General features: G+C 40.8%; 1 protein-coding gene across 1 annotated transcript in view; it reads right to left on the bottom strand.

Moving 5' to 3' along the window:
• Positions 1-24,650, bottom strand: part of srrm3 (serine/arginine repetitive matrix 3) — a 95,732-nt gene that overhangs the window by 13,024 nt on the left and 58,058 nt on the right. The window contains exons 3-10 of the mRNA XM_088907003.1: positions 19,955-20,056; positions 10,633-10,752; positions 9,169-9,249; positions 8,170-8,238; positions 4,739-4,774; positions 3,735-3,785; positions 2,778-2,885; positions 1,855-2,035 (exon numbers count right to left, since the gene is read on the bottom strand). Coding sequence (XP_088763129.1) covers positions 1,855-2,035; positions 2,778-2,885; positions 3,735-3,785; positions 4,739-4,774; positions 8,170-8,238; positions 9,169-9,249; positions 10,633-10,752; positions 19,955-20,056 — 748 coding nt within the window. The remainder of the gene's footprint in view (positions 1-1,854; positions 2,036-2,777; positions 2,886-3,734; positions 3,786-4,738; positions 4,775-8,169; positions 8,239-9,168; positions 9,250-10,632; positions 10,753-19,954; positions 20,057-24,650) is intronic.

The following is a 24,650-nucleotide window of genomic DNA, read 5'->3' as shown; positions in this document are numbered from 1 at the left end:
ACATACTGCAAACAAAGGGGCAACTGTATGAAAGGGGGCACGCTGAGCTACAGCACCAGCCCCATTTGATGAGGTGGGCTGCCAATCTCCTCTGCTCTCAGAGCAGCAGTCCTGTGCAGGGGGGTTCCAGTTTGGGATCGCAGGGATGAAAAATCTGGGGCCCTCCCACTGCAACTCACCGTACAAGCTTGGCATTGTGGGACAGATCACTACCAGTCACTGGCTGGTGACCTCTCCCATCCCTGCCCATGATGCTTCCTGACTTTTGGACAGAGCACACACTGTCTTTGGATTATTCTTGGTCCAACTCTGATGGAACTTGACTTGACTCTTTGACTCTTAAGCTGCCTGGTACAATGAACACTGATTTTTTTTTCACTTCTCTCCCTAAAAGTTCTTTAAAAGAAGGTTCAATCTGCCAAAACGGCACCTCTTTCACCCTATGCTTGATGTGATATCAAGGTAATGGATAGCATTAGGCACAGATGGATTCCTTGAATTTTGTCAAACCCTGCCAAAGCATGGACTGTTAAAGGATTCTGTGCCCTCCTCATCCTTCAATTGCAGTTACATTTGTACACTGCCACTTCCAGAATTACATGATGCCGACAATTTTCAGGGAATCTTTCACTGTATTCCATATTGTCCCCTTTTCCCCATCATGGACTCCACGTGTGAGGTGAGGTTTGACCTGTTCTGTGTACAATGGTCACGCAAAAACAGAGCTGTCCAATCCAGATCTCAGAGAGCTGATGTTTTTAAAAATTTCTAATTCCAGCTCAGCTCCTAATGGATTAAATCAGCTAAATCATTATTGGCTTTAATTCAACCAATTAAACCACTTCTATCAGTTCTTCAGGTGCTACTGCTTTAAAAAGACCTAGAAAACATGTAGACACACCTGCCCTCCAACACTGGGCTCAGACAACTTACTGCTTCTTAATTTGCTAGACTGGTCTTTGTTTTGAGATACTGGTCCAAGTGTTGTTTCTACATGCCTTTTGTAGTTTCTCTTGTATTTTGTTGAAAGTATGTAACTGAAACTATAAACCAGTGTATTTTTCTGTTTTCCCCAGTTTGTTCATATAGTTGAGTTTTTAAGATATTGCTCCAGTAGGTATTAGTAAGCATCAGAAACATTTTGGGGTAATCGCAAACATATTGGGTGTAAAATTTTTACAGCAGTCCGAGATCTATTAATGTGCTCTAAGCCGACAGCACCGAAACTGGAAATCTCTGAGGAGTTTGCATAATCATCACGACTCTGAAGGGCTCTGTTCTATCAGAATATTTTAACTCAGGAGTTTTGATGTTGGTGTAGTTCAAAGAAAGGTTCAGATCAAATATTCATTAAAAAAATCAGCTTGTGAAACTGATGAAGGGTAAGGGCAACACTAATGGAAGGACTCTTGAATGTGGTACAGTCCACCATCGCTTATGCATCTTCACTTAAAATAAAAACGGATTCTGAGCTGAGTGTTAAACGAGCTGCTTCTTCAAAACACAAAGCCGTGAATTCAATGGGAAGTGTTGAGTTAGCTTTTTTAACTTTCAAAAAGTCAGGGAAATGATGTTCCTCATGTTCTGAGCAGCAACTGGGCCACGTTTTGAGCTCCTTGCGCTTGATAGAGATCATTACCCTTGCTGAGTGTCTGTTGTTTTAGTGCTGCTCTAACACCAGCTTGAAAAGATAACGCGACAGTGAAGAAATGGAGACCAAACACAAGCTTCCACCCCAAAGCTGCCCGTAGGCTACCACCATAGAGTCCAGAGCCAGCAGAGTGGCCTGGAAAAATCAGGAAAAGAGAATGGAAGTCAAGAGTAAGGAAAAGATAAACAGAAGAGACTACGTACATCCTGCGATTTCTCTCCCGGTGGGTTGTTTGCCTCGCTGTCCTTGCCATTCTTGGTGCCATCGCGGTGCCCGTTGTGCCACAAGGCGGAAGGACTGGCGTGTCCTGGCGAAGGAGACACACTGCGACTGGAGGGGGAGCAGCAGACCTTGTGCCCGTCCGCCCGGTGTTGACAGTTTGTCCTGCCGGAGACAAAGCAGTTGGAAGACTCCTCTCCTTCGCTTTTCTTTCACCTTTCTGTTGCGGATTTCACTGAAAGCATGGCATTGCAGGTTATGATGAGACATCCCTCTCTTGAAACTGCTGGCCGCATCTTTCTTTAGGTTTTGTGGTGACATTTTCATGCAATTAAGCCTTCAAGAAGTGAGAATCATTTATTCTTCCTCGTCCGGAACAAATGGAGAATTATTTAGCGGGCATTCACTCCCACACAGACTTGAGCTTTTCTCCAAATGTGAACAGAACAGCTTATACTGGAGCAACCAGCAGAGCGGATGTTACATCACAAGCACGTGTGCAGACATAATCCTAGAAAACTGTAAATCAGAGGCGTTCTTTCCGGATTGCTGATGTTCCCATTTGCTTATTTTTATAGGTATCTGAATTGCACTATTCTCCTGAGCTAACAACAACATGCTCTGGGTTTTTTCAGCTCAGTGGATGGTCTACAACAGGAGTTAATACTGGTACAGAAAAGACCCTCCCGGGGGAGTTTGGAAACATTTGCCACAGAGACTTGTTATATTAAAACCACAAATGCAAACTCCCACCATGGGTGAGATGCAAGACAAAAATGATGCTGCTTATTTTGTTAAAGTTAAGGAAGGAGAACTAACCACCAGGTGATGGGCTGAGGCCAACATACAAAACACATCAATAAATGAGAAAACTGAAATGCGGCATCAAGAAGCCCTGAAGGCCTACCTGCTAGGAGACTTTAGCAAGCTGCCAGTTGAGGACAGAGATGCACTGCGAGAGCTGCAGCAGCTGCCTCTGTGGTAGGACCTCCGGCTGGGAGAGTCCAGGGGAGACCTGGAAACACAGAGAAGGCTCATTCACCACTGCAGCCTGCACACTGTACTGTGCCTGCTACAGACACGCACACTGGCTCAGAGCTGGCACGGGCTGCTTCTTTGCAAAAGGGCAGTTGCCTCTGCAGGGGGGTAAAGAAAGAGCTGAACTGCACTTTTCCTCCACCTGCTTTCTCCAAACAAGTAGCAGCGCAGGGGCCCATGAATAATGAGTGAGGAGCTGGCGTTAGAGGTCGAAACAAGTGCTGACTTGCTCTCTTCAGCCACTGCAGGCAAAACATATGGCTTAGAAAAGGGGGAAAAGGGTGCTTCCTTTTTTAAAAATTGTGCTTTTTAAGGTGTTTTTGAAGAACAACAGATACATTTTCATTTGAATTTTCTCCCCTTCTGTTGTGTTCTAACAAGGTCAGTGCAAAAGTGCTCACTGTGGATTTGAAGTGCTGAGCTCCCTTTCATTAGCACTACATGTCCGCAGTATAAGCCATGCTTTTCTCCATTCAAGCTGACTGCACAGGAATGACTCTCTGCCTCTGATTTATGTGTACAAACAACAGCATATTTTAAAATTAAAATGCAGTTCAAGGTTATAGAAAAGGAGAAGTAAGATGTGGCAGTATATTTTAGAGATAAGCAAAGAAATAGGTATATTCTGCATCTTGCACAGTGTATTAATTTCATGTACATATTGAGCAGACTGCGATCTGAAATCAAGCAGATGGTTAGGAGTCCTGACCAAGCCTGCCTACTCTCCAGCAAATTCATTAGCAAGAAGACCTGTCATCACTACAGCCTGCACCTACACTGCGGCATACGAGATTTTAGCAGGCAGAGGACCTCAGGAAAAGCTTACCTCTTCCTTTGTTTGTTCTTGTCTTTGTGTTTGTTCTTCGGGCTCCCAGATCTGAGAAGTTTAAATATAAATTAGATGTTGTCTCTGAAACAAACAGTGCTTGACATCTTCACAGACAAATTACAGCAAAGCACTCTTCCCCAGGCACATCTCTAATTGGTGACTACAAGCTATAATCGTTCCTTGCTAAAACACGACTGAGTTTTATGGTATAAAGGTACGTCCCTCTATAAAACATCTAGATAAAGAAGAAACAAAACTTTCTCTGTAAAGAATATAGAAAGAGAATGTTATTAGTCGCAATATGTATTAGTTGTATACATTTTGAATCAAACAGTTATGGTATTACACTGACACAACATTAGTATTTTGACAAAAAAGCAAAACACTAATGTGTGTATATAGTGTAGATACACAACATTAAGGACATTATGTTGAATTTCCAGGGCTTTCACTGTGAAGAATAAACTAAATCACACCAGAGTTAAAAATCCATAGCCCCTTTTACAGTTAGTAAGCAACTTCTGAGAGCTATTCATCCTTTTTCTAAACCTCTTTATCCAGTACAGCATCTATACTGCCAGTATAGCTGGGAATCTGGAGTATATCCTGGCAAGCAATGGGCACAAGGAAGTATACACCCTAGATGGGATGCCAATCCGTTGCAGGACAAAACACAGAGACACGTACACATGCACACACTCTCACCAGAAGTTTCCCAGAAGTCAATTAAAATACCAGTATGGTGGTATGAACAAATGGAGGACATACGTAGAAACTCCACCAAGATAATACCGCAGGAATTAAACCCAGAGCTTTCTGAGGCAGCAATGCTAACCACTGCACCACCATGCCTCCCCTCAGAGCCCTCGCTGTAAATAAAAAATGAATATGATCTTAAATGTGCCACCAGTAAGAATGGTTGTGTGCAGGAAGATGGCAACACGATAAATCAGTGCTGGTCCAGGTCAAAGTGCCAATGGAAGGTATCATCAGATACTCACCTGTACCTCCGTTTCTTTCTGGATCCAGAAGCAGACCTACAGCGAGAGTGATAAAAACTGATCACACAGTGCCATGCCTCTGTTCACACCCAGTACAACACAGCCACACTATGTCATGCTAAAAAGAAATTAAACACCTGGTACAGTAATTGAGGCTGTGAGCAGTGGAAATGCTTGTACTGTACATTTCCACCATCCAGTTTTAAAGCATCTCCAGCTGAAGTTTTTTAAACTTGTTAGCTCTACAGGGGTAGGGGCCCATTGAAGAGAGGTGCCAAAAAACAAAGCCAGATGCAAAAGTGCTGATATAACTGGAATTCTACACCAATACTGGGTTATTGTCTTAGAAATCAGTCTTCACTCATTGTCATTAATATGTTAGCTGCCAGGAATCCAACACTTCCTCAGCCTCCTCCACTGGGCAAGCTGACAATGCCATGAAATCCATGGAGGCAGAGCCTGGAATCAAGACATTACATTCAGGAATCATAGTCATACCTTCTAGTATCCCTGTTGATTTACAGGAAAAAAGAAACTTTAAGGTTTTTATTAAACTTTTTCTCTCTCATTATCCACCTTTAAAATCCATCCATCTTCGAATCCATTAATAACCAGTACAGGATCGTGGGAGGAGCCTAACGACAAGTAGTGGGTGCAAGGCAGGATACCCCTTGGACAGGACGCCAGTCCATCGCAGGGCACAGACGGACACACACAGCACATGCTCACACCAGGGCCAAATATACAAAAGCCAATTAACCTACAAGTATGTCCGTGGACTGTGAGAAGAAACCGGAGAACCTTGAGGAAACCCATGAGAACATACAAACTCCACACTGATAGCACCCCAGGAACAGAACCCAGAGCCCCAGCACTGCGAGGGAGCAATGCTAACCACTGTACCCCTGTGTCGCCCAATCTTTGAAGAATGAGAAGGAGCTGCACCATCATCAATTACCCTCAAAGCCTGTGTGATGGTTTTTCTCATAACAACTGGGGCCTTGCTACGCTAAGTACCAAGTGAGTCAGAAGGGAGTTGCGAAAATTCAAATTGTAGTTAGCACATTTTTATCCCAAGTGTGAGAAATTATCTTAATCCTCTGATTCTTTTGTCATCGACATACCAGTCTGGGGGTAAAAAGCATGTGTGCAATCCTACCAAGAGCAAAAAAAAAAGACTTGAAATGGCATATCATCTTTATTTCTCTGGAGGGTGCTGTTTGTCTGTTTTAGGTATTTATATCATGGCACAGAACAAAGAAATCAAGAACAAGACCCTTTTTCAGATTTCAAACTGTAGTACCTCCTGCCACACCGAAGAGTTTGCTGGGATTATTAATTTTTTTCAAAGTGTGCAGCTGCTCCACTTCTTTTGTCTGTCCCCTTGGAGGGCTGTGTCTTTGCGTTACCTTTCTTCTGTGCCTTGTTCCCCTCCCTCCCCTGTGTGTTACTCCTTCACAGACATCTGCAACACAACATCTGCAGTGCCGCGCACCTTTCTCTCTGAATCTCCAGGAGGAAAAAAAGAAAGAAGAGGCTCAGCGGTTTTGCTAGGATATCATTTTACAAGCCACCTGCTGGCCCAGTTATTGGAAGGAGTGGTATGTGTTCCCAGTCCCCCTGGTATTTGGAAAGTGATGACGTCTTTGTAATTGCAAGCTGTTATTGCAATATCTCTCCCCACTTGCGGTGTGAGCATGCTGAGCCAACTTTACTGCCTTCTTCGCTCTTTTTATACTTCATGAACCTGACACCCTAAATTCCACCCATCCATCAATTTTCTAACTGTTTCTTTCAATTCAGGATTGTGGGGGAGCCGGAGCCTGTCCCGACAGATAACAGGCGCGTGGCAGGGTACACCCTGGATGGGACACCAGTCCATCACAGGACTCACACAGACACAAACACAGATACAAACACACAAGCTCATACAAGGGCCACTTTCCCCAGAGGCCAATTAACCCACCAGCATATCTATGAACTGTGGGAGGTAACCGGGGCACCCTGAGGAAACCCACATGAACACAGGGAGAACATTCAAATTCCACGCAGACAGCACCCCAGGTCTGGAATTAAACCCTGCGTCACGAGGCAGGAATTCTAACCACTACACCACCATTCTGCCCTACTGTAAACTCACCAAAAAGGAGATGCGCATGAACATTTTAGAGGTAGTTTTGGGTGGTAATGGACAAACTCCTTACAAATCCTGCACAAGGACACAGAAACGGCCAGACACTCACCACAGACTAAAACAAGTTTAAAGACAAATTTAATTTTTGAAAGAAACCAACCCACTGAATATGTATGGATTTCTAAAAGGAATTTATTATTCAGGTAACAGATGTTCCAGTGTCACGGTTATTATAATGAACACAGATGCCATGGAGGGAAATATGCCTTTCAGATAATTGGTGCCCCAAATCCTTTTAGTTCATTTTTTTAAAAGCCAAATTTAGCCCTTTATGTCCACGAAAGCTTTAGCTGATAAGTTCTTGCTAACCCTCTAGGAATACTAAAATAACAATTTTTTTTGGAATAGCAGAAATTTCAGAACCTACATGGATATTTAAAAAAAAGGTGTGGGGGGACTTGCACAGTATTTTATTTTGAAGAAGGTTTTCAAACAGGAGCTTTCTTTGTTTTATTATTGATGGGAATTCAGTTTTTATATGATCTAAACAAAATTATGTATTTAGTGAGTAAGAGACACTGGGAGAAGGTCCGTGGCTACAATAGCACTGAGACAAGAGACTGCCCAGCCGTCTGCCTCTCATAAAATGAGCCCAGTTCAGGTTGCATTTGGTTGACAGCCTGTCAGTTTTAAGGATTTGATTCGCCTTTACTTTTACAAAGTCATATTTTAATTACATTAACACTAAATTAGAAAAAGGAAACAGAGCATTATTGTACAAAAATAGAATATTTTGTATTAAGAGTTTAGCACCATATAGAAGCACTTCTTTATACATAAAGAGTTGTTGGGGTTTGGAACAAACTGCCCAGTCATATTGCTGAAGCACATTCCCTGGGATCTATTAGCAAGTAGCTATTATTGGATGATTATTGGATCAATATGCTATTGGTAACCAAATGAGCAACGTGGACTGGGTGCCCTTCCGTTTGTAATGTAATTTCTGTAGGTTTCCACAAAACTGTAAATGTCCTTTCTAACACCTCTGATTTACTGTTCTGTCTTTGTCAGTTATCTCCCATCCCAAAGTCTGGCAGCAGATGGATTCTATATGTGTGTCAGGAGCACTTACCAATTCTGCTCTTAGACTTGAGCACAAACGAGGCCAGATTTTATCCTCTCATCCATTATCTTTCCCATATTCTAAAAAAAACACATGCTGTGACAGCTTCCATTTCCTGTGTGCCCCTAATAATGCTGAAAAGATGAACTCCTGTCTGGCAGTTGGGATAAATACCTATCTCTTTTGTGTTTCTTCCCACTTTTCTTCTTCTTTTCTTTCCGGGGAGGAGAGGAGCTGTCAAAACTGGAAACAGACCAGAGACCAAATTTAGAACGAGCCTTTCCAGACACAGTTTGTTAAGAAATTCATACGACAGCATTACAATTACCTTGAGAAAACAAGCCTAATACTATGAACATGTCCTACACTGAGCCCTGGGAAGGCTGTTAAATTGCTTGTTTTAAAACTTTTACCATGAAATGACATTACAAGGTCTTTTTCTATGAATTATATTGTTAGAGTATAAAGCCTTGTTCTGTTTTTCAGGCATTATTATGTAAAAAGGTAAAGTCTATACCAGAGCCAGAGCACATCCTGGCTTCTGTAGTATTAAGTGCCGGTACTTCAGATAAATTATTTAAATCCTTGATGTTTTCACTTCTAGAGTCATTATGTGCTCATGACCTCTGTTTTAAGTACTTGGTAATGGTGGGGGGCATTCAATTTTACAATTTACAGACACATCAAATTGTTCATTCATCAATTATGTTTTTATACCCGCCCGATTTGAAATAGCTGTATTTTGCTGTAGTTTTCATGTCACAGCTTGCAGCTACAAACCCCACAACCGCACACAGGGGAGAACGAGGCAGAATAGGCAGATTCCCCCAAACTATCTACCTTCGATCATTTTGTGTTTTAACACACCAGCAATCACAAGGCAAAGACCACTGAAAGCCTCATTGAAATCCCACCCAAGTTTTTTTTCCCCCTCAGAGACATCAATGCCTATTGCAAACCCATTTTCCCTCTGCCACCTGTTAGCTTCAAGCAGCAGAGGAAGGTGCAGCTGGCACAGCCTGGGTCTCTTCTGTGGGCAGGGAGGCTCGTGCTGTGCCACAGGAGAAGAATCATGCTGGACGAACCAGGCAAACGTAGACACAACCCTCTCCCCAAGTCACACGTCACACCACAGCCTCCCTTGGGCCTACATTGCTTTACAGCCACACATACCGACTTCTCCTGCGGCCAGATTTCTTCTTCTTCCTCTTCTTGGGGGGAGGAGAGGAAGAGCTACTGCATTTCCTCTTCATTCTGATGGAGGACAAAACCAATGGTCTCTGACCTCTGTACAGCATATGTGTCACACAGCACAGGTGCTGATTCCAGGCATATGGTAACGAATTCTGAAGTTTACTGAAATATTTGCTCTGCTTATATAGAAGAAAATGCTTCAATACTTATTGAGTGGGGCTCAACATGACAATGACCCAAAACATACAGGCAATGCAACCAATGACTTCATTAGGTAAAAAAAGAGGCAACTTTTAACTTGGTCAAGCCATTCTCCATATTTAAATCCAACTGAGAGGTGCATTTGACCTACTGGAGAAACAACTGAAGTCTGAACACCTCAAGAATAAGCAAAAATTCAAAGCAGCTGTAACTAAATCATCTCAAATCATTACACAGAGAGTTACTGGCCCAAAGGGATATTCTCCAGAATGACGTTACACACAACATTCACTTTTAACTTTACATTTTTTACCTGGATTTTTTTAAATTATTGAAAATGTTCCAACACTTGAAATTACCTAAAATTACTGCATTACTTAAAAATATAGCTTATGTTTTACATAGCATTCATAGAAATATCATGATCACAGATGCAATACACTTGACTGTAGCTCAAACATATCATTTGACTTTGCTTACTTTCTAAGGGCACTGTGTGTTGAACACAATCCTTTCAAATGGTCAACTTTCCTAAGATAAGAACACTTTATTGGCCATATACAATTTCTTGTATTAGGAATTTGTCTTTCCACATACCCCTACTTGCTCTCCATGAGACACACAGACGGGAGAGAAGCTTGGGGTCAGAGTGCAGGGTCAGCCATTTATATAGCGCCCCTGGAGCAGTTGGGGTTAAGGGCCTTGCTCAGGGGCCCACCGGAGTAGGATTCCTCTGCTGACCACGGGATACGAACCGGCAACCTTCCAGCCACAGGCGCATATAAATGAGCACATACTGTATATCAGAAAGCAGGAGCAGTTTCCATTTACACCCCAGAGATAGGAGAAAAGATAGCTCAACTGCCAATAAAAGTGATTGGCAAAATCTCTGGCCCTGTTGAGACCCCAAAAAGTAAGTGTTGTAAGTCACCCTAAAATGCTGTTGCTATTGATAAGGTACACTTGCAAGTTATTGATCAATGAAACAAGTAATGTCTAATAAGGGAAATGTAGTCTTTAAGCACTGGCTGGTATTCAAATCTGTCTTCCAAACAACTTGCTTAATTTAAGCTAAATTAAATTATTTCACATCTTTGGAAATGAGTGTTGTACAGGCCAGTAAAGCCTGCACGATCTGTGCTATGTAGGACCAGGATGTGATGGAATATACCATTTCTGGGGGCAGTGTTTTCTCTGCTGCCTTATCAGTAGTGTACAGGCCCGGTCTCAGGCCTGGATTACCTATAATCTTCTTGACCAATAGAATCCCGCTCGTAATATTCGCCATGGCAATCATATTCCTCTTCATAGTCTTCGCCCAGTTGCAGGTCCTCTCTGGGCTCCTCACACCCACGGTCGACACTGCAGAGAGACAAGAAGAGAAATAAAACCTCACAAGTTCCTCAGGTCACACTTCTCCCACGTGTTTTCATTCTGAAGCAGATGGAGGTCATTTTGCAGTCAGCCCGCAGTATAAGAGTTAATCAGCATGCTTGGAACTGGGTGCAGGCCCTTATCAAAGTCCTTTCAGGCAGCTTCTGCTAATCCTATGATTCAGATATAATTCTTACTTACAGTGTGTACAGCTCCTTTAGACAGGAAACAACAAATCAGAAGAGCTTTTTTTCACATTTAGAGCATAGGTACAGTTGTAAACAAGAGGAGGCTGTTTGCCCCATCTCACCCATTTGTTTTTTTTGTCCAGTGGCTAACGGACTCAAGGTTCTTACCCAGCCATTTCCTGAAGGAAGCTAGAGCACCAGTCTGGACAATATGGGTGTGCTTTTTGTAAAGACATGCCTCCTATTCTCAGTTGTAACCTTTCACTAAACTCCACAGTTTGTACTGCAGTGCAATCAGCCCTCTTAGTCAGATCTGTAGATAGGGAGGTCTGCTTTGCCTAATCTACATAGAGCACATAGCATCTGAAACCTATCTTCCTCATCTGATCAAACACGCACTGGCGAGAATAGCAACGTGAACAAGATGCTTGGATTAGTGTTGTAAGTGGACTCCTAGCCCCAAAGGCAATGTTAAATGAGGAAATATGTTCATTTTCATTTCAGATGATAAGGTGGGCTGGAATGCCACGTGGTCACCCTCATTGGGCCCAGATATGCAGTTGGCTCACATCCAACATGTGGTCCAGACCTCTGGGGAGACAAGGGGCTTGTTAATTGCTGTGTTTGCTTATGGAAGCAGAACTACAGATCTTAATGGATGAGCACAGCAAGAATCAATGGTTCAGCCAAACCAGAGACCTGGCCTTCCGCTATACCTCTCTAAGAGTGGTGCAATTGTCTGAGGCAAAACAATTTGGACCAGTGGGGATGGAATACACAAAGCATGCACACGCTGTGGAAAATTATAGTGTCCCTAGCTTGCTCAAGAAACAAAACATTCCAGCTTTTGTATTAGCAACAGCACTGGCACTTTCAGTTGGAGTTTGAACTGGGGGAACTAAGCAAACCTACAGAATCACAAAAGCACTAAAACAATCATCTGAAAAACAGTCAGAGCCTCAGATCTTTCAAAGCTGACCACAAAAATACCTTGACTAATTAGCTCATTTATTTTCATGTATTTAGGATTCCATCACCAGTCAAACCAGATGAGATGCAGTATCACGCTGTCATAAGGAATCCAGAGGGCAGTAGGGTTCTTGCATCTTGATTTCTATCTTAGACGGGTCAGGGCACAAAGCCCATTTTGATTGAAGGTGGAGCCTATTAACAAGTACATTCTCTCAGGGCAGCTGGCTCTTTGAAATAATGTAATTAGCAGTGAATATCTTAAAAGCCTGTGGCACGATGAATCATGCTCACAAACTTTCCTGGAGCGTTCCACAGAATTTCCAGACCATCCGCCACTGCTGTTTTTAGCCACGGCTGACATTTGTTCGCCTGTTAGAAATCGTGAACATAACAGGAGCATATTGCTCACACGAGCCTTACAGGTCTACCATAACCTTCTCCTCCTCCTCCCCTGCCCCCTTTTACCTCTTCGGGCACTGTGGCATTTCATGGACCGCAAAGCATGACGAGAAACCCGTGTATCAGATGAAGGCCGCAAATGTCTCTGTGTGTCTTACACCGCAATACGCTTGTCCAAGACTGTGCAGTTTGAAGCCCTGCTAATTGAAATGGATGAGCTCATTTCCAGGAGTAGGTGACAGACTGGGGGAAGGTTTTCATGCTTGCATTTCCAGTTTAAAGCCAATTAAATTTCCAGTTTAACAACCCTCTAGCCTGAATGGCACTTTTAGATCTATTTTCATTTAAAGTACTCTACAGATAAGAACAAAGCATGTTAGTAATGGCGCCCCTGCAGCTGGTGTTGAGGTGCACAATACATAGCTTACTGTGGTGTGAGCTTTTCATTAAGTTGGTGTCCCCACAGCCTGCCAGTGATATATAGTCACCTCAGTTCACCTCAGGGTGGAAATCGTGTAGAACAGTACCATTCATTATTTCCAATAAAATGTACACCAGTATTTGTAGTTTAGTATTTTATGTATTATTTTATTTCCAAAGGGAACTGACTTCATACCAGCCAGACGTGAATTGCTGCTGGAGATCAATTGCCCTATATATTCTGTTCTTGTCTCTTTTGTCATTCCTTGCTTAAATGGTCTGTCTTGTATTTAAGAGGATCTGGAACTTCATCTCTTTCTCCAGGCACTAAGGCAATTAGCAATTATGATCTGCTTTGAATTCTCTTGGGAAGCTGAGTATAATACGCCCATTGTCGGCAGTCGGTTGCACTTCTAATCCAGTTTGAACCCTTACTCTCCGCTCCAGATTACACAGCACTTTGCTGATGAAGACCGAGAAAAAGATCCAAATCCCATAAATTGTTCACCAACTGAAAAAGAGGGAAGAGGCTTCTGGAAAAAAAAAAACACAATTCATTCCTTATGTAGCAGCTTGCTGGGTCACCTTATGTCAAGTTGATTTATCAAAACGTAAACGGGCAAAGTGTACAGAAGACTTTCAAATGGCAAGGGGTGAAAATAAGAGGTAAATCTATAATATACCTTTTATCAGAAATACAGACAGAGTGTAAAGACTGGGAACAATATATCAATCATCTAATATAATATCTGTAGTAACAGCCATCTCTGCTCTTTATACTTTACGAGTAAGAGGTAGCCTAAATGAAGTGGTGGATGGACGAGGGCAGTATTTTTCTGTACCCTGGAATGCTTTCTCTAAAATAAGATTCTGTTATGTGCTGGAGCTCAATTAATTTTTTCCCCAAGAGGTTTGTTTTTATTTTTAGATTTTGGTTAGAGTAAGGCGATATTTCTTCAGACACTACTGTACATCACCATAATGTGAAGATTTTTCTGGCTGACGTTATTTCAAAGACTTTCAAAAGGGCACGATTTGACACCTAGAGTCTATTCTTCACATGTTTTGAGCGTTGATTGATAGATGCACAGAGGGTTTCAGTCCCATTAAGGCATCGCTCATTATTTTGACGAATAGTACAGCAGGAGTGGTTCTTTACAATTATCTCTTATCTCTCAATGTCTGCATGGCTAATATGGTCTCTCAGCACCTAGCTCCCACACAGCAGTCTAGCTGTACCGATTCCTACAGTGACAATTTTCAGAACATAGCCTCCTGCCCTGAAGCAAGCAGACTCAATGAGCAAAATCACATCTAGATCTTCTCTATGTAGCCTTTTCTGTGCGTATTTTCTATTTTATTTTTGTTCATCAGAACGATATTCATTTGGTCATTTGTTTGACATGATTAGACTTCATTGGTTGCATGGGTCCCATTTAAAGACTAAAGTCCCCCACCCACCACCTAATAAATTGTCCAGCATGAAGGGCATGTGATTTTTTGCACTATATGTATTTTGTTGATTTAAAAAATAAAACAATGCATTATTATTGTGCAAGAGGAAATGCATTATATACCTTGTCCCTTGTATTTTGTACTACATCCTTATTCAGATATCGATACAGGGTATTGCATAAGTGTGATAGTGCTTACCTATCACTGTCCATAGATCAGAAATCTTTGCAAGTTCTCAGGATCCCATTTACATTGCTAGACGTAATGTGTGACAGTAGTGTGACAGGCCCCCCTGCAACTAATTTAATGGAAATTCCTGCAAGAGGCAACAGGCTCCAGTGGGGAACTTTTTCCTGTCCAAGAAAACAAAATCCAGCTTTGTAGGAGCATTTATCATAATTCCTAACCTTTTGGTCTCCAGCCAAATGAGGAGGCTTTCTCCATTCTATTATAATTGAGAATCTTGGGACTTTGTTTGCATCAACCTCTTAAGCACCAGAATATTTTAATGAAATTCCTTTGGTCAATACCTGAAAATGCCTGCAGCACAGACGTTTCAGAAGCTGCAGCTCAATGCCCTTAAATTACTCCATACAGAACAATATCTCAGTTTTCAGACTCGATGTTTATAAACCATAAACCATGTTAAAACCTGCAGTCTTAGACAAGCTTTTAGCATCCCAATCTTTCTAGATTCTATAGTACAAATCAGAAAATGCAAAGTGCATTTTTGTATAGATTTGCTGTTGTTTTTAAAGAGGAAAAACTATTTAACAGCAAAGCATTTTAGTCACAGGGGCATGGTGGCAGGGTAGTCAGCATTGTTGCCTCGAAGTGCTGGGGACCTGGGTTCCACTCCTGACCTTGGGTGTTGTCTGTGTGCAGTTTGTATGTTTGCGGGTGTTACTTCCAGTTGCTCTGGTTTCCTCCTACGGTCCAAAAACATACCGGCAGGTTAAATGTCTTCTGGGAAAATGGGAAAGCGCATTCGTGCAGACACTGTTAGTGTCCGGATGTGTCCTGCCTTGCTCCCCTTGCCGGCTGGGATAGGCTCCGGCTCCCCCACGACCCTGAATCGAATGATTTGGGTAGGAAATGGATAGATTGATGGATTTCAGTCACAATACTTGAATGTTTTGCCCATTCACGTCTACTGTGGAAGGTTCTCCTGGAAGAAGGAAGGATGGAAATTACCCAGGCAGAGTTAATGACTGTTGCATTGATGCGCTGCTGTAGTTGAACAGATCTCATGTGCCTGCTCCGCTCCTCGCATCTTATAGCAGGTAAATTACTTTAGCCTATCACGTAAGCCCACGCTTGTTTTGAACAACTAAACCAAACAGAAAGACATGCGTGCTCATTTCCAGCATATTTAAACAGAGCCATGACAGTGCAGTCGACACACAGTGGGATGAGGCTGGGGGAGCGGAGATTCTGACAATCCACAACAGCTGCTTCCCACACACAAGGGTTCTACTATTTTCTTGACGGAATGACCAAAAGAAAAAGAACAAGAGAAACGACAAGGACGACATAGTGCTGATTAAAATCAGGCAGCAATTATTAACTTGCTGGTGTAGTATGTGAGAGGCTTTCTGTGAGCCAGGGTCACAACCGTTATGCCCGCGGATGAGAGAGAAAGACTGAAACAGGGAGCTGGAATGACTGAAAACGAAGTCTCTCGTTGTGTACTTTGTTCTTCTCCTTGTTATAATGACGGCACCCCTGAGCATTAACCATGACTCACAAGCCTTCTTCAAAGAAAATGGGAAAATGGATGCCCCAGGCCTGCCTCAGACAGCGCAAGGATGCTTCAGTAATGTGATGCAGTTTACTTCCTCTCTCCCTCTCATTCTGTCTCTCTCTCAGCTCAGCTGTCAGACAAAAATGTGACGTTAATTGCGATGCAAAGGCAGCACCCTGGTCAGGGGAAAACACTCTCTCTCTCTCTTTTGTAAATCCACTCCAGTTCGCTTGCTTCCATAGTAACCTAAAGTGTACAGGAAAATCCCCTTGGCTGATGCTAAACATAGGGACAGCAGTCTTTACTCTGAGAGAAATTTCCAGAAACCAGCAGCAGAACTGTACTACTTCTCTCTTATACAATGAGGCTGTTGGATATGAATTGGACCTAAATATTCTTCTTTTACCCACTTTATTTACTTTTACACTCCCTTGACAAAAAAGAAAAAAAGAAAACTAAAACTGATACAGAATTAAATCTAAACACAAGATTAATACATCTGTGATATTAAAAGGAACAAATTATTCTTAACTTGTTATACTTCCATTTTAGATGTACAGTATAGGGGCATGTTGCTCATAGATTTAACACCAAATCTGTTTTCTGTTGAATGGAACTGCTGGTGAAATCATTCTTTGATACAACACGAAATAAATAAATAATTAAAGGGCAGTAAAACTAACAGTTGCCCTTTTGGAATATAGATTAAATAAAAACACACAAAACAATGGGAAAACAAACACGTTAAATAAACCTGTTCTGCCTACTGCCTTGTGGGGTTTCTCCAGGTGCTCTGCTTTCCTCCCAATCACATGCTGACTAGGTTAATTGGCATCTCTAAATTGTGCAGTGTGTGTGTGTGCACCACTATCATATGCAATCCAATTCACAAGGCTCAGAGAATGTGTGTCTGCCTTAAAATCAGCCCTGTAAAATTTGCTGATGTGGTAACATCAATCTTTTGAACTGGTAACTTGGGTTAGAATATCCTACCAATCTTCTCTGCCATTCCAATACTCATTTACCCTGGGCAATATTACACCAATGGAATAATGCTTTTTTTAGTTATTTTTATCTTATAAAGGAACTCCAGTTATGTGCACCAAGACTACAGAAAAGGTCTGTATCCTTTCTAAAGGATAAACTATTGAAGATACTGGGAGAAGGCTTCACAGCTGAAACATCACTTTCTGCTTTTACATTACTTTTTTACTTCTTTTTATTTATGGCATTAACCTTAACTTCCTGTTTAAGCAGTGGTTCTGTATTTATCTTGACAAATTATTTTCTTCAGTTTTCCCCAAATGTCTGTTAGAAACCAATGAATGTTCAAGCGTCAAATCCTTAAGTTAAATCTAGGAAGCAGAGTCTTTAGTCATTTATCTGATATCTTTGTGAAGTCTTTGAATCTGTTTTTTTTTAACTACTCAGGAAGGCTAATTAGTACAGTAACTGCAGTCCCAGTTGTTTTTATAAAGTCAAACCGATGAACCAGTAAATTATAAATTATTCATATGAAGCTGACACATCTGATGAAGCAAAACTTCAAACGGTCACCTTTTCCAAGAGCTTGTGTGGAGTTTTGAGATCCACATTATCGGTTAATCGCTGGGGGGTTTTCTTTCATGCAAAGACACTACAGCTTGCATTGGGTCTAGTAGTGCAGACACATGAAGAAGATGTCTCTTCTAGACTATGAGGGGAAAAAATGCAAACACAGTATGAGGATATATAATACCTAAGTATCAATATCAATCATGGGATGTTTTGTTAAAACTCCACAATACACTACAAGACCTCATTTAGAATGTACAATTCAGGTCACCACATTACAAAAGAGATTTTGCTGCTGTGGGATTAGTACAGGGAAGACTGGACAGATACCTTCCTGGGCTTAAAGGAATGTCCTACATTGACAGGCTAAAAAAGACATGAACCTTTAGATTTGAACAGAGAAGACTGCAAGGAAACCTTTTACAAGTAATCCTTAAATCCTTTACAAGTAATCCTGGACAAAGTCAGACCTTACAGTGTGAATTTCACCAGGTTCACCACTCAAGTGGGACTGAACAGGAGAAGCTAATCAAACTGAGAACAGAAGGCTCTTGTCAACACAAAGGGCAGTGACTGTCTGGTAAACGCCAGCAGTCGAACTGTCATAGCCGATAACGAGGCCTCTGTCAAGATATGGCTGGATGAAATTCTCGGATTTGGTTAGCTGTTAGCAACCAAAGAAGAACAGTCCCTTCTCGGCTGTCGTGAGCTTTGTTTTCTTATATTCTAACCAAATTCACTATTAATACCCCACCTGTTCATCTGTGCCCAAATATTCACGACTGAAGGCTATTGCAACACTAAAAGGAGAAAAAAGGATTGTAGGAAGTCCTGTTCTGGGTGACTGTATCTCTCCAGTGTAGAAATGCTTCATGTAATCTGTGTTCTCCCGTGTAACACTCCCTGTTCAGATATTTCACAAATAAAAGACACACCAAGCAGAGAGAAAGTTCCCACGGACTTCATTCAACACGCATCCCTAGTGTTCAGGGAAACAGAAGTTGTTGCTGTTTTTCGGGAATCTAACAGACTTAAATTAAAACTGGAAACCTTCAACATTTATGTAATATTTGAAGTTGCCTAGCAATCTCATCAATATTGTATGCGATGTGTGCAGTCATATAAAAACGATCACAACATTCTATACTGAAATCCTTGGTGAAACGTAGACGTGAGTGTGTTTAATAAAATGTGCTGTACACTTGCCTCTCATAAGGGATAAAAATCAACTATTTGTTCTGAAAAACACTGAACAAGTGGGGAGATGAAATCACGGCCATCTGTTGCACAATCTGTGTCACATGTATTTGGACATTTTGTCTTTGCTAATTTACTTTTCGACAATCCAGCCTCATAGTTAGCAGATTTTATTATGAATGGCAAAGTTCACCAATCACTCTGTGTGTTTATTTCTCTTCAAAAGCCGTGATCCCCATCTGCCCTGCTCATCCTTCAATTATAACAGATTAATAAGGGCAAAGAAAGAGAAAGAAAATACTGCCATTTGTCCCATCTTGCCTGTTTGGTAGTTTGTATCTAATTGATCTAGAGATCGTAGCCAGCCAGTTCTTGAAAGAGGCTAGGATATTGCCTTCAACAATGTTGTCTGTTGTGTGTTACAACTTTGGTAGCTTGTTCCATACTCTCATAGCCCTTTGGGTAAAGAACTGCCCCCTTTTCTTGGTTTGAATCGCACTTAGTTTCCCCTTGTGTTCTCTGGTTTGTGTTCCTGTGTTCCAGTGTTCATTCTCAAAAGGTCCACCAGGTTGACTTCATCAATCGATGCATTAGAGGATTCTCAACATGTGAATCATTTTGAACATAGTGGTCTTTACAGTTTATTCAGAGCTTTGTTATTCAAAACAATCTGAGCTGTTTTTCTTTACAACTGTGATCTCATTTGGATTCAATATACTTTATTTTATTTGGAGTTCAACAGTGCACTGAACAAGTGTTCTTTATACTGAATTGCTTATGAGGCAGGGGTGCAATTTCTTATCTGTAATAAGTGCAGAATTCCTTTGGTCACACTCTTTGTCCTCCACTTTGTCCTGTTCTTACTAATAGCTGAATGGTGGCACAGTGGTGAGAACTGCTGTCTCGCACTGCTGGGGTCCTAGGTTCAATTCTTGGGGTGCTATCTGCATGGAGTTTGTACTGTATATTCTCATAGGCACATAGGCAGATCTGAAGCCTTCAGAAGATTCATACTGTATATATATATGATGCTATATGTGTTTCTGTACAGTCACACAAACACACAAAGATCTAACAAACACTGGCAAGAAATCAGATTGAATCACGTTGCCTCAGGAAAAACCTTCATTAAGGTTCTGTATTTCCCCAGAAGGCGACGACTGTCAAGATGGTTTGAGCTGCACTGGAGGCCAGCAGTTACGTAAAAGAGCAGGGTCCAGGCAGGGCAAGCTGGGATTTTGTGAGGGAGAAGAGGACTTACATTGGGCGCCCATGAGGGTCCTCCCGGGTTATCACTCCTTCTTTCTCCATCAGCATCTGCCGGAACGTGCCCACCTTCTGCCTGATCTCTTCTTCAGAGTACCTGACACAGCCGAGGAGAGAAACAGTCATTTAAATACAGCAATCCATTCCAGTAATCCAGGAAAATAGCCACTTAAATACAGTGATCCATTCCAGTAATCCAGGAAAATAGCTACTTAAATACAGCGATCCATTCGGGCTGCATGATCCATTGGCTGCTTGACCCCATTAGAATCATGCAGTCAATGTATCCCCAATTAAGGATTAGAATCCCCCATTTTAAACATAAAAATCACATTGAGCTCTATAGTTATATTAATATAAAACGTTACTATTAAATGTAAAATATTTACAGCACTCTAAATATGTGGGACAGCAAATTCACTGTGTGCCATTTGACATGACAGATCTGATTTAAGACATTACTGCACCCGACTTGCAGTGAAGTTAATAAAGATTTATACAGTGGCATCCTTTTCGACCTTACATGTACTTGCAGAAACATACACAATTTCCTGGCAACATTTCTATTAGGCATGCTTAAGACACAAAACTTAACTGTGTACTATAGAAAGTCTTGGCCCTGAAAGCACCAGAAAAATGAACTGCAAAATGTTTAAATGTTATGAATAAATCATAATACATTGTAAAAAGTCAAATTTGTACTGTATCACAAACAGCATATAGCTATGCCCTCTCTGATTTTATGGTTAAACACTTTCAACAAAATCATGGAATCCAGCATGACATTATCTTGAACTTTAATAAAATGTCAATTTCAATAAATAACAAAGGGAGATTTTATAATTAAGGTATCGGCATAAATCCATTATAAAGTAGCTGGACATTTTTCCTGTATTGATATGCTGTCAAAGCAACACTTAATACCTTTGAATAACTGTGCCAATTAACGTAGGCTGCTTTTATGCTTTTCTCACTGAAAATTGTTGTGGTGTGTGAACTGTAAATATGTTCTGTGTTCTTCAATTTAAAACTTTTTGTTCTAAATCTATCATTTTAAAAATAGAGAAGGAAAGTCAGGTTTTAAGTGAGTGTTGACCATAAGCTATTTTAGAAGATATTTTCTATTTGTTGTCTTCAGATTCAAGTTATTTGGAATGAAAATCTGTTAAAAAGTTTAATTTCCTCTAGAAATTAAAATCCTGGATTAATTTGCGTATTTTTTTTCTGCTGGTGATAGAACAGCACTAGTGCTTTATGTCAGGTGCCTGCATTTTCCATATTCAACCCAGAATGTAAAGGCAAAGTACAAATAACTCTCTACAAAAATAAAAAACTTTGGATAATTGTGACAAATGTTATCAATGTTCTTCTGTGTTAAACAGTATGTATCCTTAAATTGAGTACTTTACAGATATGAACAGCACCACCAAATTAGTTCTACTGGTACAATCAGAAGCACATGAACAAAGGGTACATCAAGTCCTTAACCAGTGCTAAAAGTGGAATAACACACCTAAATATTTGTGTAAACGTACAGTATAGTACATAGCAAATGGAATTTTGGTGCTCTATCGGAACAGAAATCATTTTCTGTTATTTAAATCTTTCTTGTTCATTCAAAAATGCTATTTCTGTTGCCTTCAAATTGGGAAGCTATCCAGTCTGACATATTTAAATTATTAAATGGCTTCGATGGCTGAAAGACAAACCCAATTCATACACACACTCGCACACACACCTGACATTACGCTTGCTACACTGAGAGATTTATTTAGCTGGAAGGCAGCATCTGAACCACAGGAGCATCGTTTGGGAAGAAAGACAGCTCACACTCAAGCGTCACCATAATAAGAGACTGTATGAAGACACACTACAGATAATTAACTACCAGCACATGGAAAATATTACACAGGGCAGACTGGTAGCATACTGACAGATTAATATTATCATTTTGAATTTCCTTTTAACAAGATAAATTGACATCTGCCTGAATGTTCAATCATGCATGTGCATGAGAAGCTTTGAGTATTTGCTGACGGAATCTCCATGACACCCTACTGCAGGAACCGATGTGCAGCAGAGAACAAAGAGCTAACGATTCTGAACTAAAACTGCAATGTCACCAAACTTAAAAGATACAGAGACTTTTTGATGCTTTATGAAAAGAAATTTCAAAGAAACCTTTGGATTTATAAAAACTGCAACTGCATCTTTTACATCTAAGCGAAGTGAAGTGTGAACGACAGCAATTGAATTCACTTCAAATTGTGCGTCCCTTGTGTAACAAGCATGCACAGCCCACCCTATCAACATGCAACCTGTGCACATGTTGCATTACGGATTACTTTATTAAATGTACTACTGTAACAAATGTGAAACCATGCAAGTTAGAATCAAAAAAGTTTGCAATGGACTTGTATTCCATTGTGTGCCAGGATAGTCTCCAGCTCCCCAACACACTGGATTAGTTGAAGTGGATAGAAAATGGATGACTATTCACGGGATTTGCCAGGTGTGGGAAAGCAGATTAAGGCACATTTAAGACAAATGTCCCTGCTTCTTCCTGAATTCAAATAAACTAGTGCTGTTGGTCCAGGGTGTACTGACCAAATTGTTTTACATTTCTTGCAAAAACGCATTTAGCATACTGTATTTTTACCTCTAAAGCTAATCTTTGAAATAAAACAAGAAAACAAAACAAAGCATGGAATGAGAACAAAACTGAAGACTCTCACACTGGAAAAAGTCAAAGCTAATTTAACACAAATCAATACATCAGGCTAAATGCATCGTTTCAAAATGGCAGGCTGCTGAACAATAAATTCCAGAATGGCGCCTTTGTCACATTTAATAACGAACAGGAGCAATTAAAATTTCTTATCAGCTACTGCTGTTGCAACTAATTTACTGCAAATTAAGCCTCAACTAACAGTTCCTCAAGGTTTCAATCTGTCAAAAATAAATTAATGTACCAATAATGTTTCAAGGCATCATACAGCTTCATTTGACATCAGCATGTTGAAATGGAACAATGTACTTGTTAACACAACAGACGAACACTTATTATTGACGTTTTCTTACACAGCATTAAAAAGTGCCTGATGTGTGGGAAGAGAAAGAAAATCATTTGAAAAGCAACTGAATAAAATCCAGCTAGACTTTGTTTCCAGTTGTAAGAATGCTAGAAAATTTTAAAGAAAGGAAACTAAAGTTCAATGACATTTGCTTGGCCAGTGTTTTTTCCTAATGTTTGAAGCCTACTTGAGCACTTCATTCCTGCAGTGTAGCAGTTGGGTAGATCCATACTAAACATTAAAAACCTGCCATCAGACTCAGAGCTCAAACATGACTTCACATTTTACATGACAGTTCCATGTAAAAATTAACAGCAAAATCACTTTGTAAAAAAAATAAGACAAAAATGTCTATATGTTCTCTGATACTTTACAAAACATCTCCTCTTGGCCTCTTCATGTCTCATGTCTCTTTGTGTTCATGGTCTGCACAAGACTTGGCTCTCCTACATGGGCTGTAAAGGCTCAACATACAGCTTTCAGGCATATTCACTCACACAAAGTGGGAAGATCTGCTTGACTTTTGTGCTTTTACCCTGTCAGACCGATAAGGGGTATTCTCTTTGCAAAACCGGTCCACGCTATGAGAAACATCTTGAAATGCTAAAGGGAAGTCCTTGGTTGAGGTCAGAAGTCTGTTAATTGTGATGGTGGAGGTTATTGATAAGGTCACTTGTCACGCTCTCCTTGTAGCTAAAGGACTAAGGCCACAAGTCCTGGGCTTCATTTTAAATACTGCATTGGCCAAGCAAGATGGAGTGATTCATTCGAAAATGTAAATTAATGTCATGAAAAGGAGGGATTTTCAAGGGATGTTCTAAATAGAGCACCTTTGTTTTCAGCATATTTAGACCCGATGGTAGACATTTTGTCCTGAAAACATTTCATAAACCCATTATGTATTTCTGTTGCTGCTTACTAAACATGAGCAGAGACAGTGGGAAGCTGAGACAAACTCCAATCTTAAAAATATGTCCCGCATCATGTTGTTCACTGCCAATCCATTTGCAGTGTTATGCATTTCTGGCATTGCATAAAGCAGCCCTAAGATGACTGTTGTCATTTCCAGGCTTCACAGAACACAGTTAATCTTTTCAATTTCCATTTGTGTTCAAGCTGGATACCTGCATGCTTTGCCTTGAATGTTTCCTGTTGGAGCCTTTACAAGAAACAAATTCCGCGGGAAACATTAATTAGAATAACAAATTATTCAAGCAGAACCAACACTGCAGATTCACATACCTCCGTGCGGCAGGTACAGAATAATATAAGTGGAGAAAATTTAAACAGTTTGCGTACTACAAAATTCTCACCATCACTGGTGTTCCTAGAAGAAACAAGGTGCTAATTGGAAGGTGTTAATGGGAAAATGCACCCTGAGATTGCATCACTTGACACTGCTTTGGATTTCTGGGGGTGTATAAATATTACACTTTTTCATTAAAAATCTGACCTTGTGCAGTGAACATAACAGTTATTACAGATGAAATATTCATTCATGTATAGAGATCAGTCGGAACGGCCCATGCAAATAGGATAGTGACTTCAGTGTACCGGCACTAAATAGATTCTGATTGGACAAGATCATTAACCTTGTTTGTTTCTATATAGGTTATA

The sequence above is a fragment of the Atractosteus spatula genome, chromosome 27, assembly GCF_055471065.1.
Source record: "Atractosteus spatula isolate fAtrSpa1 chromosome 27, fAtrSpa1.hap1, whole genome shotgun sequence".
In the NCBI taxonomy this organism is placed as follows: Eukaryota; Metazoa; Chordata; class Actinopteri; order Semionotiformes; family Lepisosteidae; genus Atractosteus; species Atractosteus spatula.
Note: the sequence above shows the minus strand (reverse complement) of the source record. Positions and strands in the feature narration are given on the sequence as shown.